Here is a 16,036-nt window from a genome sequence, read left to right as displayed (position 1 = left end):
AAGGTTTGCAAGAAATATTTTACATTCATATCTCATTTAAAAAATAGTCTGTTTATAAACCGAATGCCTGCAGTGGCTCACAGTTCACAAGTAAATGTATGTGTCCTGCTATTCTTTATCATATACAGTTTTAATCACTTTACAGGAGAACAACAGTAAATCCTGAGTGCAAGGAACAGAAGTTGTGATGAGTTACTACTCCTGGATCCCTAATAGTCAGGGTTTAAGTAATTCAGGTGGGCATCAGGTGAATTCTCTGGACTGTAATAAACAATTATTTGGCAGAATAATATGAACTCACCTATGTCAATGAGTCAGAATGGCTTCATAAAGGGAAAATCAGGCCTGACAAATTTATGAGAATTCTTTGTGGAGGTGACAGACGGGATAGACAATGGGGAAAGAGTGTATGTAATATATTTGGATTTTCAGAAGGCATTCTATAAAGTTTTCACACATTAGGCTACTCAATGAGATAAGAGCTGATGGTGTTGGTAGTGGTTTAACATGAAGAGAAGGTTGGCTAACTGATAGAAGACAGAGATAAGTGGGGCATTTTCAGGCTGGCAATCTGTTACTAGTAGTGTGCCACAGCGATCAGTGTTTAGGCCAGTTATTTACAAAATATATTAATGACTTGAATGAGCTAAGTGCAAATACAATTGCCAAGTTTGCAGACAACACTAAAATAGACGGGAAGGCAAGTTGAGAGGATGACTCAAGAGTTTGCAGAGGAATACGGACACTTGAGTGAGTGAGTAAAAACTTGACAGATGGAACACGATGAGGAGAAATGTAAGGTTATGCATTTTGGCAGGAAGAACGGAGGAGCTGAATGCTATTTAAATGGAGAATGATTCTGCAGCTTTCTGCAGTCTTTCACGAATCACAGAAACCTAGTATCCAAGTTCAGGTAATAGGGAATGCAGATGGAATGTTGGCCTTTCAAAGGGATTGAAACAAAAGTAGGAAGATTTTGCTAAAACAAAATAAGGCACTAATTAGACCAGAGCAGGAATATGGTGAACAGTTTTTGAGTCCATTATCTAAAGAAAAATATACTGGCATTGGACACAGTCCAGATAAGGTTCACTATGTTGATGAGAGATATATAGGGACTCTCTTATGAACAGGGGTTGAGTAGTTCAGGCTTGTACTCATTGGAGTTTAGAAGACTGAGAAGTGATCTCATTAAAACAAGTAAAATTTTTAGGGGGCTTAATGGAGTAGATGTGGAACCATCGTTTCCCCTTTTGGGAGAGTTTAGGACAGAGATGAGGATGTAGTGTTAGTAAGTCTGTGGAAAGTTTTTACTGCAGATGGCTGTTGAAGGTGAGTTGTTAAATATATTCAGGGCTGAGATTTTTAAAATTGGTAAAGAATTCAAGAGTTATAGAAAAACATAAGAAAGTGGAGTTGAGGATTCTCAGATAAGCCACGTTCTCATTAAATGGTGCAGCAGATTCAATGAGCTGAATTGTCTATTTCTGCTTTTATATCTTATGAACAGAACTGCAGATAGTACTGACCCGCATTCCCTGCCTCAAAATAACCTGATGCTCACAAATTCTATAATAAGACGGAGGAAAGATCCTAAAATTCTGTGCCCAAGTTGGATTCTCTCTTCAGACTTATCGGACGCTGATGTAAATCATAACAGTTGCAACAAACAAGGAGACGAAAATGGTGAAACAGCTTGCAATGCAGTCAGTGTTTGGAAGGTAAAAATACTAGTTTGTGTTGGGTCAGACCCTTCATTAAATACCAAATTGTTTACTTATCTCTTCTCCTGGTCTCCATCTCTCTCTCTAAAGCCAAATAACATGGAATGTTTTAAAAGCTTTTTTTTAATTTTCACTGCAGATGCCAACCCTAGAACTATTCAGCAGAAAAGAAGGCAATTTGACCCTCTGTTCACTGAGACAACAATCACAGTAAGTCCCATGGCCTTGCATTTTTGTTGCCCCTTTTGAAGTAGAAACCCAGTTTTCCTTTGAAAGTCACTATTGAATCTGCTTTCACTGTCCTTCAAGGAGTACCTTCCAGTTTGCAACTTGCCATTTAATTTCATCGTCCTCATTTACCCACTGGCCGTTTTTGTTTTAATACCAACTTAAACCATTTACTGACTTTTTAACAGTTTTTTTCAAAATTCTAAGATGCACAAGCATTGTCAAAGAACCAGAGACACAGCTAGTGACAGGAAATTATTTTTATGCCATAAAACATATGATGATCTGGAATATATTGTCTGAAAGGCTGGTGGAAGCAGGTTCAACAGTAAATGGGAATTAGATAAATAATTGAGGGGGAAAATTCCACATGGCCATAAGGAAAGGAATTTGCTGGACAGTTCTTTCAAAAGAACCAGAAGAGGTATGATAGCTTGAATGGTCTCCCCTCCATGCTGAATTTTCAATGCAAATACAACTAGCTGAATAGTCGGGAGATCTACATACTTTACATCAAAATGCAATAGGGTTGAATATGTTGCAACAGCCCAGCTGTTCAAGATCTAAAAAGTGGAGTAAACTGCTTACTCATCCAAGGAATGGGTGCAACAATTTACATAGATTCACAGAAGCCCTACGGTATGGAAGGAGGCCATTTGGTCCATTGAATCCACACCAACCCTCTGAAGAATATCCCACCCAGACCCAGATCCTACAGCATCCTGTGACCCCACATTTATCATGGCTGATCCACCAAGCCTGCACATCCCTGCAGGTTTACAGCCGGTTTCTATAGAACAAAATTTGCTAAGCACTGCCCACATTTACAGAAACTGAATGAAAAGGCAACAACAATCATCTGTTCACGACCTGACATCCGTCACCACTCACCAGTCTACAGCTGCGGGCAGCTGCGACTGGCTGAAGAGCCACGTGCAGTAGGAGACAGCCTCTGGTGACTGCACTGACAAAAACTGAGCTGCTCACAACTGGTCTTCACCTTACACACAAACCGCGTACTCACACTATCTTCAGATTAGGATCAGACGCCTGACCCACAGCTGCTGCAAGTGGGATATGCTCGGCACAATTTTTGATGACTCCTGGATGGCAAATCTGACTGAGCGGGATGACAGACACAACGGGTGGAACACGACCAGGGTTGGCAAATAGTTCGTTTGCACCTGAAAGCTTACAGTTTTACGAGGTGATGATTAGTCATGCATAACATCCAAATCCAGGGGAGAAAGTGAAGGCTCGTAACATTCTTAACAACTGGAACGAAACAGAACTTGAACAAAAAACAAAGTCCTAAAAAGGAACGGACTACACCAAGAACCTTCAGCAAGAGTTTACCTTCATTTGGAGAGAATGTATCTGCTCAAGCCTGACACTCTGGAATATTTAAAGAGGTGGCTGAACAAAGGCATGAATTTTCACAATGGGATAATGTGAACAGTTCTTTCATGCTGCAATTAGTCTGTTGCATAGCTACTCCTTCGGTGCCGGAACTGTATAAAAATAAATTTCACTGTCTTAGTTTGAAAAAAGTTTAACAGCTCAGTGGAATGCATGAGAACAGCGCAGACATTTTGTGAAATGGATTCTGTCAGGGGAAGATTGCCCAGTGAAGACAAAATAAAATTATTCTGCAGCAAAAATCAAGAACTAACCAAATTGAAATTTTCTAATGTAAGATGTTCTTCTAAAAAAAATGCCTTGTAAGGAAGTTTTGTTCATCCTGCAGAAGGTTGGGAGTACTACTGTATCAGTACTACTGATTCCCAAGCTGGACGTCCTGTCAGTTCCAGAGCAGTTAAGGTACGGACAGTTGCAGGAGGGAGATTCTGAGGGAAAAACACAGTCTTCTACTACCCTTTCAGAATGGATGCTCAATGTGCCAACACGTCCACTATCAAATGAAATACATGATTATACATGGAATATGTCACTGGGCAGGTCAGCATTTATTGTGCACTCTTAATTGCATAGGAAGTGGTGACGGAGAGCAGGAATCTATTCTCGCAGAAAACCAAAAAACCTTGGAAATCACAGTGGGTAGGGCAACATTCATGGAGAGAGTGCAAGCTAATGAGTCAGTCTAGATGACTCTTCATCAAAGCCCTTTAGAGTCATCACAGCTCGAAACATTAGCTTGCTTTCTCTCCATGGATGCTGCCCCACCTGCTATGATTTCCAGTGTCTTTGTTTTCAGTACAGATTCCAGAATCCACAGTAATTTTACTCCTACAGTCTATTTTCACAGTTGCTCTCATAAAGACAAAATCTAAGCTATTAATAAGTGACCTCCATAAGATAACAGTAACTGCAAAAATAAGTTCCAATCTTTGCACCTAAAGCAGGAAAAATCATTGCATGAAAACATTTGTAAGCCCAATACTCGGATTCAGAACCAAATAGAAATCATCACTTTTAAGTATGCTGCACAGGCAACTAAGCTTCTGTAGGACCAAAGTTGCCAGAAAAGCTCAGCAGGTCTGACAGCATCAGTGAAGAAAAATCAGAGTTAACGTTTCGGGTCTGGTGACCCTTCCTCACAACCCAGCGGACCTGAAACGTTAACTCTGATTTTTTTCTTCTTCACAGATGCTGTCAGAGCTACTGAGTTTTTCCAGCAACATCCATTTTTGTTCTTGATTTACACCGTCTGCAGTTCTTTCGGATTTTAAACTGATGAAGGAATTTAAATCATCAAACTCTTACGCAGAGAGTTGTGAGAGCATGGAATGCGTTGCCAGCAGCAGTTGTGGAAGCAAGGTCATTGGGGTCATTTAAGAGACTGCTGGACATGTATATGGTCACAGAAATTTGAGGGTGCATACATGAGGATCAATGGTCGGCACAACATTGTGGGCTGAAGGGCCTGTTCTGTGCTGTACTGTGTTCTATGTTCTATGTTCTAAACACACAATGAACTGGGATTGCAGAACCTTCATCTGAATTGAGCATTAAGCTGACAAAGTGAGACAGAGGCAACCAAACAGATAGTAATAAAGATGCTTTTGTGGTGTTGGCGTGGTGGATACAGTGAACTCATGGATAGGTGGCACAGTGGCTAGCACTGCTGCCTCACTGCACCAGGGACCCAGATACAATTACAGCCTTTGGTGACTGTGTCTGTGTGGCATTTGCATGTTCTCCCCGGTGTCTGCTTGAGATGCCATCATATGCTACAGTTTCCTCCCATAATCTAATGGTGTGAAATTTAGTTTGATTATAGGTTTACGGGTGGGAGGCCTGAGTGTGGGCAAAATGCCCTTCAGAAGGCAGACTCGATGGGCCAAATGGTTTCTTGCCTCACTGTAGGGATTCTATGATTCAATTAAGGGCAGAGCAAGCATGTGACATGTATAATAAATGTCAGCAACCACCAGCCATAGCCTATGGCCCCCTTTCTGCCTTGTGAAAACTAATGCAACTCTAGAAATATAAAGCAGAGATAAAGCAGCTATAAAGCAGCTATAAAACATGCCTGTGGAAGGTGTAACAGCAAGAAGAAACTTGCTGCAAAGGAAAACAGGACCATAAAGGAGTAACAAGCATTTAAAAAACACAATAAATGCAAAGAGAGAGCACATAAGTAAAAGTATTTGTACTTTGTTCGGCAAGTATTTCATTACCGAAACAGGAGTTCATGAAAGGCAAACACTACATTAAATAATGCAGTGATCTGTAATTCTATGTTTGCATTTTATGGTGAGATTCAAAATAAACTTAGCAAAATGGTGATACAATCATTCAATATTGCAGAAATTGCTTTGCATTCTGTACACATTTGAGAGATTATGTCACTGGAAAAGAAAAACAGCTGTAGTTTACAATCCAGCATGTGCAAGTATCCCAGTGATGTTTGTAATGCGCTTGTTTCAGTTGACTGCAGGAATGGAGTCTCTACGTCATTCAAATATGTTACCTGATCAGAGACAACCATTCTTCACTGGTTCCCAGGACAGTGATCAGTTACACAGTTACAAATAGAGATGTGCAGCATGAAAACGAACCTTTGGTCCAACTAGTCCATGCTGACCAGATATCGGAAATACATCTAATTCCATTTGCCAACATTTGGCCCGTATTCAAACCCATCTTATTCATATACTGATCCAGATGCCTTTTTAAATGTTGTAACTGTACCCAGCCTCCACCACTTCCTCTGACAGCTCATTCCATGCATGCACCACCCTCTGCATGAAAAAGTTACCCCTTAGGTCCCTTTTATATCTTACAGTTATTCTAAATCAACCTGTTCTGACATGTCCAGGGCAGGTGGACTTTAACCTGGACTTCCTAGCCCAAAGATAAGGGCACTACCACCGTGCCACAAACCATACTCTTGCTTCTTGTGTTTGGTTTTCTCTTCTAGTAAGCTAGTCACTTCCTGCAGCTTTTGAATCAACTTTCGGTCTGGAACTGAAGTTGGCTATTGGCCAGAACTGAGAGACATTATAATCGTGAGGCATAGAAGATGGCCATTTGGCCCCACAGGCCTATACTGGCTCTTTCAACTTATTCAAGAAACTACTTCCTTTGTGTGCGCTTCCACCACCCTTGCAGGCACAATACTTTACAGGGACACACTGGGAAGAAATAAAACATGCCACTGTCACCATATGACTCCATACCATTGAGAGTTGTGCTCTCTTTTTAGAGTCCTCTTTATAAAGAGGCTGAGGGGTGACCTTAAAGAAGTTTATAAAATCATTAGGGGCAGAGACAAGGTCTTTTCCCTTGGGTAGGGGAGTCCAATACTACAGGACATAGGTTTAAGGTGAGAGGGTAAGATATAAAAGGGATCTAAGGGGCACGATTTTCATGCAGAGGATGGTGCGTGTATGGAATGACCTGCCAGAGGAAGTGGTGGGGGCTGGTACAATTACAACATTTTAAAAGACGTCTGAATGAGTATATAAATAAGATGGGTTTAGAGGGACATGGGCCAAATGCTGGCTAATGGGATTAGATGTATTAAGGATATCTGGTCAGCATGGAATAGTTGGACCGAAGGTTCTGTTTCCATGTTGCACATTTCAATTTGTACCTATGCCAGCTCTTAAACTGTCTATTCTTACAGTATCCCCCTGCTGATTGCTCAAATCTTTTTCTATTCTGCTTTCTCCACGTACTTAACCAATTCCCTCTCAATGATTTTAAGCATTGTCATCTCAGTGGGTGACTGTGATAAAGAAATCCATATTCTAACTACTGTTCCAACTCATTCATTCGTATGACAATAATCTTCAACCTATGCTGCACTTTTTTTAAAATTCACTCATTGGGCGTGGGCGTCACTGGCTGGACCAGTCTTTATTACCATCCCTAGTTGCCCTGGCGAAAGTGGCCATGGGCTGCCTTCTTGAGCCGCGGCTGTCCATGTGCTGCAAATAGACCCACAATGCCCTTAGGGAGAGAATTCCAGATTTTTGATCCAGTGACACTGAAGGAAAAGTGATGTTTCCAGGTCAGGATGGTGAGCATCTTGGATGGGATCTTGCTGGTAGTGTTCCCATGTATCTGCTGCCCATATCTTTCACGATGGAAGTGGCCATGTGTTTGCAAGGTACTGCCTCAGGACGTCTGGTGAAGTTTTACTGTGCAACTTGCAATTAGTACACACTGCTGCTATTAAGCAGCAGTGGTGGAGGGAGTGGATGTGGTGTCAGTCAAGCAAACTACTTTGTCCAGGATGGTGTCAAGCTTCTTGAATGTTGTTGGTGCTACACCCATCCAGGCACGTGGGGAGTATGCTATCACACTCCTGACTTGCATCCTATAGAAGGTGGACAGGCTTTGAGGAATCATAAGGTAAGTTACCATCACCACCAGCCTCCTCCCCTCCCAGACCTGGTCTTGTATCCATTGTGTTAATGTGGTGAGTCTAGCTGGGTGTCTGTGATGGCAATGCCATTGAATGTAATCAGGTCGTGGGCAAATGGTCACTTACCGGAGATGATCATTGTCTGGCGTTTGTGCGATGCAAATTTTACTTGCCACTTTTCAGCCCAAGCCTGGACATTGTCCAGGTTTTGCTGCATGAACTGTTTCAGTATCCGAGGACTCATAAATATTGCTGAACATTGAGCAATCATTAGTAAACATCCCACTTCTGACATGATGGACAGAATGAAGGGCATTGATGAAACAGTTAAAGACGGTTGAGCCTGGGATGAAATCTTGTCACCAAATCCTACTTAAAATTTGTCACCTATCCCCACCCATGCAACTCTTACCAAATAGATGAAACTTTTCATTCTATCATTTGAATGAACGGTGTTATATTGAATCATACCAAGTAGTAGGATTTGCGCATTCCCAAATCCTTTCCGTAATTATCTGCCCAGAAATAATACATTCAAGATCACAATCATGCTTGTGTTAAACTGATGAGCTGCTCATATAAATATTTTACCCATTCTGTGCAGTTTTAAAACAAAACCAGCATTTCTAAGATTCATGCATAAATAACAGATTATAATGCAATTTATTCTATATGTATAATAATGGAACAGTGTAGGTTAGATGGGCTTCAGTTTGGTTTCACAGGTCAGTGGACATCGAGGGCCAAAGGGCCTGTACTGTTCTATGTTCTAAAATGGGGGAAAATACATCATGCTGCTCTTAATCTAAGGGGTGGTGTTAATGGCCACAGGAGCAGGTCAAATGCTAGGAATTCTGCAGTGACTAATTCATCTCCTAATTCCCAAGGTTTGATCAACATGTATGAGGAACAAATCAGGAGTGTGAAGGAATACTCCCCATTTGTCTGGATAGGTGTAGCTCTAAAAACACTTAAGCAGCTTAGAACCATCCAGGACAAAGGAGCCCTCTCGATTAGCACTACATCCATTCCCTTCTCCACATGGCAGCGGTGTGTATCATCTACATGATGCACTGTATCAATTCACCAAGGCTCCTTAGACAGCATTTTCCAAACGAAGGGTGAGTACTATCTAGAAGGTCAAGGGCAGCAGATACTTGGAAACACCTCCCCCTGCAACTTCACTCCAAGAGTCACTACCCTGACTTGGAAATGTATTGCCATTTCTCCACTACTGCTGGGTCAAAATCCTGGAGGCTCCTTTCCTCCCAATACTGTGGATGTATCTACATTAAAATGGACTGTAGCAGTGTAAGGTGATGGTGAATAGTAATCAGGGAAGGGCAACAAAATGCTGGTCTTGCTGGCGTCACTCATGTCCAATGAAAGAATATAAAGTGAATTGACTGGCTTCGTAGTTGGTGCTGGCCTAGTCCTGGAAATCAAACCTATCAAAGATATACAATAGAGTCCAGAAGTACAACAGTATGTCAATGCTGACTTCAATGGTGTAGCAAGACATTTCCCCCAGTCTTTTGTGTATTTTCTAATCAACCTGTTCAGTAATGTTACTACACACCTCTTGAACAGGTGGGACCTGAACACAGGCCTTTCATTTCAGAGGTAGAGACACTACTGCTGTGCCACAAGAGACCCTCCACAGTCTTCTACATCCTTTGTTAAATATCTCCAGTATTAATGAGATTGATTAAGCATTTAGTGTGGCATCTCATTTGCACTGCAGATGCTGGAGAGTCCGAGATGACAAGGTGTGGAGCTAGATGAACACAGCAGGCCAAGCAGCATCTTAGCAGCAGGAAAGCTGATGCTTCGGGCCTAGACTCTTCATCAGAAATGATCAGAAAAACCATTTCTTCTGAAGGGCCTAGGCCCGAAACGTCAGCTTTCCTGCTCCTAAGATGCTGCTTGGCCTGCTGTGTTCATCCAGATCCACACCTTGTTATCTCATTTACACTGCAGGTAATTTGGATTCTGTCCTGAAGCTGACAAGATTGTGAAATGGCTCCCCACCACATTGGATCTGAGGGAAACAATCATGACTAATTCTATCCCACTGTACTCATGAGGGACTCGTGCAGAGCTGCAAATCACTCACTTGTCAGAGCGACCTCTTGAATTCACTGAGCTACACAGTCCCTGCAATGCTGATGTAACAATACTGGAAGAGGCCAAAATGATGACGCTTCCAAGCGTGTATGGATTAGGTTCTTTGACTTGAGTAAGAGGATACAAAGAAAATGCTTTCAGAAATAAACCTTAACTGGTCTAGATTACGTTCTGCAGCCTGCAAGTCACTACAATACAGTAATCTGACTGATGCTTATTAACATGCCTCCACTGTCAGACTGACTCAGTGAAACAAAGTTATATCTGTAAATGGGTGGAGAAAGAACAGTTCCCGAAAGAAAATGGTATTGCCCATCACGGACAACTTTTAGAAATAAAAAAGTGGTCCCATTATTTCCCCTCCAGGTGGGTTTCTGTTTGATATGGTTCCATTGATAAGTAGCCAGTCTTCATGTGTAAGCCCAAGTGCCAGCAAGTGCTCATTTTTTCCCCTCCTTAAACTACGTATCAAATACCTGTGACAAGTGGAAGTCTCAGAGAATGCTATCCCCAAAGGGCCTAACCCACTGCTCTCCTCCAGATGAGCATTTTTCCCTTGAAGTTGTCTAGCCTATTTGCTTCAGCTACTCCTTGTGGTGGAGTGGCATACATTCTAATTCTTCCTGAATTCCCTACTGGATTTAATAAGGAGTACCTTGAGAAGCTGTGCTGTTGGGTGAAAACCACAAAACATGCCCAACAAAATCATCGAATATGAACAGGAGCAGAAGGAAGAGCTCAGTCTAGATCTAGCCAACATCCCATGAATGAATGAAATAAAAATACATTTCCATTTTGAATGTCAAACATTCTTACAGCTTCTGGTGATGATTTTCAATGTGCCACACTCTCATTTTGCACAATCTTCCAGAAGTGTCCAGAATATATAGTTCATCCTGCTGAACAGCATTCATGGTTGAATTAATAGACATTTTGTAAATGAGGATAGATTCAAAACTCACCAAATAGAATTCAGTTTGATAAACTAAATAGCAACTGCTGCTGAAAGCATCAAATCTGATTTTTGACTTGTTTGTCTGTTTAAAATAAACATCTGGAAGTGAAAAAAAATCTAGGTCTACACTGAGATTAAAAAAGCTTTTAAAACAACATAATTCTCTCAAAGTGTCATTGCAATTTTCTCATTATCGTATCATGTCGAGAAAAGTGTCAGTAACTACCTCAAAGACTCAGGATTTGACTGAACTAACACTTATACAATATCTCTTCAAAACTGCACCCTGATCCACAGGATACACAGCATAAATATTTGTTACTTCATGTGACCAACAGCAGTTGCCTAGTGCCAGCTAATATTTCTGACTGTACTGAGCCTTCAGCTAGATAATTTGCTTTGGCGAGGTGTTAGAATATTTGCTGAATAACTTGGCAGATATATTTCAACTCCCAGGAGTCGATGGTCACATGAGAAACATGATGAAGAAAGAGACATCTCAGAAGATGACAGACTAGGGGGTACACAACTGAATGATACAGTTGTACAGTATTCTGCACAACCATTTTATGAGAAGAAATCGCTGATTAATGCCTCTCCCATTCGACAGTGCAAGTTATCTAATGTAGCGTTATGGTCTCTGAATGAATTGTAATTGTGCTAAACAAAATGCATTATTCATTCCATATATTCAATTTAGCTCAATACGTTGATGGTCACAAAATCGAGCCGATCATACAGTGCCAACATTGTCCCCTTGGAAAGAGCTATCCATTTAGTCCCACTCTCCATGCCAATTCTTCACATTGCTGCAAATATTTTCTTTTCAAATATATAATTTTCTCTGACGTGACCACTAAATCTGCTTCCACCATCCATTCAGGCAGTGAATTCAATATCTACGATTAACATGAGTCTATTTTAGATTTGTTGCTTTGTGGTTTTAGAAATCAAATGATTATTCTTCAATTTATTCTTCCTTCCTGCTATCAGAAAGCTATTATCCAGTTCAGAAGGCATACTTCTAAATGCATGATGGCCTGCTATTTACACAAATGATTTTGTCCGTCATGTGTCTTTATAAAATGGCATGAAGTATTAAAATCCAAGCTCTATCTACTCTGGAAACTCAATTTATTGCAGATTGATGTGGAGATGAAAGAACATAAGTTTAAGGAAACATCATTATAATCATTTAAATTATTCAAATCCCTTTAAACAGACTGCAGAAGAGGAAGATTCAAACAGGTGAAAGAAAGGTGGGGCAAGAGGACACAGGCAGGGCAGAGGTGGTGGACATGTGAGAGCATAGGTAGAGAGGCAGGGCTGGGGAGGAGACAGAGGACGACAATACAGAGATGGGGGAGGGGTGGAAGGGGGAGATAGAGGCAGAGGAGGAGGGAGAGGAGAGAGAGAGTGGTGGGGGCAGCCGGAAGCAGATGAGGTGGGAGGTAGAATAATGGCAGAGGTGAAGAGAGTCAGCAGAGACACAGAGCTGGTGGTGGTTGGTGGAAACAGAGGCAGATGAGGTCCTGAAGGGTCAAAGGTGGGGGAAGAAGCAGAGGATGAACAGAGGAGGGAGCAAATGGAGGTGGTAAGACCAGGGGAGTTGAGAGTGGGCAATAGGAGGGATTCAACAAGAGGAGCGGGACGAACAAAAGGCAGGGAATGGACAAGAGATGGGGAATGGGTGAAATTAGGGTCTGTTGGGTGAGCAAAGGAAGGGAAGGGTGGAGGGTGAGGCAGAAGTAGGTGAGGAAGGGGCTGGGTGAGGGGAAGAATGAGAAGATGGTGATGCAGAGGAAGGGGAGGAAAGATGGGTAAGGATTGGGGGGAAGAGAGTTTCCTTCAATTCATACATTTGTAGTGGAGGACAGTTTTAGGAACTTAAGAGTAGCCTGGATTCTATCATGGACTGGAAAATAATTTAAATTAATCAATGAGAAACAGCACAAAACAGAATCTAATGGAGAGCTGGAGCCGAATGGTAAAAACAGAGTCTGGCAAAGGATATCCATAACCGCTCAAACTGCGAACTGACAACTTAATGGTTGTGTGCGTAAGCCACTAAGTTGCAGTTCTTTTATACTGCTTTGTAGACTGGTGCCTATTGTATTTTCTCATATTGGCTTCTGTTTGATAGTCAAATGGTGAACAAACCTCAATGACAATGTTTCCATGCAAATTGTGAAGATCTGAAAGTGAGTTTTATCATAATTCCCTACATGCAGGGCACAAACTCTTCTGAGATGATAGGCACCTGACCCACTGTCTCAGTCTTGGCCAAGGCAACTCTTGGCTGTACACAAAAGGGCCAACTCCCCCTTGCTTTTCTCTACATACTGATTACACACTCACCTTTCAGGGATCACAGATGATACACTTTACATTTTTGGAACTGAACTTTTAAAACATACAAATGGTTATTTTTCTTCCTATCTGTAAATGTCAGAATGTGAAAAGTTGCATTAGCTTTTCTGTAATTTGTCAGACAGGATAGGTAAAGATATTGGATAACAAAGTGTGAAGCTGGATGAACACAGCAGGCCAAGCAGCATCTCAGGAGCACAAAAGCTGACATTTCAGGCCTAGATCCTTCATCAGAGAGGGCTAAAGATCTTTTTGTTTTAACTTGTTTTCTCTATGTTTCTTCAGCTGACTTCTTCATTCTTGCACCCTTTACTCCTCCTACACAGCAGATGCAACATGACAAGAATGGTTTTGACTAGTTAAAGAACATAAGCATAAGTTTGCACATTCTCCCCAAGACCGCGTGGGTTTCCTCCAGGTGCTCTGGTTTCCTCCCATAGTCCAAAGATGTGCAGGTTAGGCAGATTGGCCATGCTAAATTGCCTGTAGTGTTCAGGGTTATAGGGGGATGGGGCTGGGTGGGATGCGCTGAGGGTTGGTGTGGACCTGTTGGGCCGAAATGCCTGTTTCCACACTGTAGGGATTCTGTTAAAAAAAAATGTTGCCTCTTGAGCCTGCTCCACCATTTAATACGATCTTGGCTGATCTCAGCTTCAGCTCCATCTTCCTGCTGCCACCCCATAACTCTTCCAGAAGACCATAAGATATAGGAGCAGAATTAGAGCACTCGGCCCACTGATTCTGCTCTACGATTCCATCATGGTTGATATGTTGTTCAACCCCATTCTCCTGTCTTTTCGCTATAAGCTTTGACACTCTTACTAACAAAGAATCTATCTCTGTCTTAAAGACATTCAGTGACATGGCCTCTGTAACCTTCTGTGTCATTAAGTTCCACAGATTTACCATCCTCTGACTGAAAAAATTCCTCATCTTAATCCTAAAGGGTTGTACCTTCACTCTGAGGCTGTCCCCTCAGGTCCTAGTTTCTCCTGTTAGTGGAAACAGTTTCTTCACATCCACTCTATCCAAGACTCTTTCAGTATTCTTTCAACTGGATTTGTAAGCTTCAATGAGATGCTCCCTCATTCTTCCAGAATCCAAGTATAGACCCCAAGGCCTCAATTGCTCCTTATATGACAAGCCCTTCTTTTTCAGGGATCATTCTCATAAGCCTTCACTGGAACCCCTTCAAATGTCAACACATCCTTCCTCAGATATGAGGCTCAAAACTGCTCACAATGTTCCAAATGCCTCAGCAGCACATCTGTTTCTGTAGACCAGTCTTCTCAAAATGAATGCTGTCATTGCATTTACCTTCCTAACTGTCAACTGAACCTGCATGTTAACCATAACAGAATCCTGAACTAGGATGTCTAAGTCCCTTTGTGCTTCAGATTTCCAAAGCCTTTCCCTATGTAGAAAATAATCTACAACTCTATTCTTCCTACCAAAGCGCATAACCTCACACTTTCACAAATTGTATTCCAACTGCCACTTCTTTGCTCAATCTCTTAGCCTTTCCAAGTCCTTCTGCAACCTTTCCGCTTCCTCAACACTACATGTCCCTCCACCCATTTGTGTTATCGATCCATTACTAAGTAAAAATCGATCAATCTCATCATTACATTTATGCAGTGCCCCCACACTCTGGAGTATTAAATTCAACAGATTCATGACCTTTTTGGAAAAATAATTCCTCCTCATCTGTTTTAAACCTTCCACCTAAAACTATGAACTTTCATTCCAGATTGCCCCACAGGGGGAAACACTTGCTCTATGGCTACTTTGTCAATCTCTTTTAGCATCACATATACTTTAATGAGAGCTCCTCTCATCCTTCTCAAGGGCTCAAAATCACAACTCTCACTGCATACAACGCCAACAGTGATCATGGCACAGTTCTAAATTTCTTGAAACAACTTCAGAGATTGCTGGAAAAACTCAAATGAAGAAGGATTACTGCACCCAAAGTTTTAACTCTGCTTCCTCTCCACAGATGCTGCCAGACCTGCTGAGTTTTTCCAGCAATTTCTGATTTTGTTTCTAATTTCCAGCATTCACAGTTCTTTGATTTTTCTCAATTCCTTGACTGTGAATGAGCATGTCTTTTCTTAATTTTCATTCTTTCATGGGATGTTGCCTGAACTAACTGCGCTTGAACTGTGTGGCGTTTTCAGCCATTTTCAACGGCAGTAAAGATTTGACTACATTGTTTTGTAACTGGGATCACATGTACGCCACAGCAGCTAAAGTAAACATCAGATGGGCTTTTACATCAATTGATGATCAGTGTCATGGTAACTATCACTGAGATGAGCTTTAAATTCTAGATTCATTTAAAATTAAATTCCAAAATCAGCTGTGATGGGATCTGAACTCATGTACCCAGAGCATCAAACCAAAAACTAAAATACAGTGGATAATGGGGATCTGAAATTGCAGCCAAGTCTTAAAGAAACTCAATTTATCTGACAGCACCTGTGGACAGAGGAATCAAGTTGAGCTCAGTATGACTCTTGTTCATAGTGAGTCTAACATGACTCTTCTTTGGAACTGAAGTACTAAGGAACTGTTCTGTAGGAAGAGTCACACTGGATCCAAAATATTAAATAGTTCTCTTTCCGCAACATGCAGCCAAACCTGTTGAGTTCCTCCAGCACGTTGTTTTTACTCCTCAGAGCATTAATCTTGGCCCTCTGCATTATTTATTCAATAACGTTACCAATACGCCCACCCACCACCTTCAGTAATGATACTGCTCAATAAAATTTACTACTAAATGACAAAATGGCA

General features: G+C 41.5%; 2 protein-coding genes across 20 annotated transcripts in view; one reads left to right on the top strand and one right to left on the bottom strand.

The window, feature by feature from the left end:
* The window catches only part of gpsm1b (G protein signaling modulator 1b), a 233,111-nt gene that overhangs the window by 11,224 nt on the left and 205,851 nt on the right, over positions 1 to 16,036 (bottom strand). The gene's annotated exons all lie outside the window — the stretch shown is intronic.
* LOC125465559 (uncharacterized) overlaps positions 1 to 16,036 on the top strand; it is a 120,816-nt gene that overhangs the window by 47,482 nt on the left and 57,298 nt on the right. For all 5 annotated transcript variants that reach the window (XM_048559218.2, XM_048559217.2, XM_048559222.2 and 2 more), the window contains 2 exons: positions 1,511 to 1,721; positions 1,864 to 1,934. Coding sequence is in view for 1 of the 5 variants with exons in the window: in XM_048559222.2 (XP_048415179.1) it covers positions 1,511 to 1,522 (12 nt within the window). In the remaining 4 variants the exon portion in view is untranslated. The remainder of the gene's footprint in view (positions 1 to 1,510; positions 1,722 to 1,863; positions 1,935 to 16,036) is intronic.

Source organism: Stegostoma tigrinum, chromosome 29 (assembly GCF_030684315.1).
Source record: "Stegostoma tigrinum isolate sSteTig4 chromosome 29, sSteTig4.hap1, whole genome shotgun sequence".
NCBI classification, from domain to species: domain Eukaryota; kingdom Metazoa; phylum Chordata; class Chondrichthyes; order Orectolobiformes; family Stegostomatidae; genus Stegostoma; species Stegostoma tigrinum.
The sequence above is the reverse complement of the archived record's forward strand: the minus strand, read 5'-3'. Positions and strand labels throughout refer to the sequence as shown.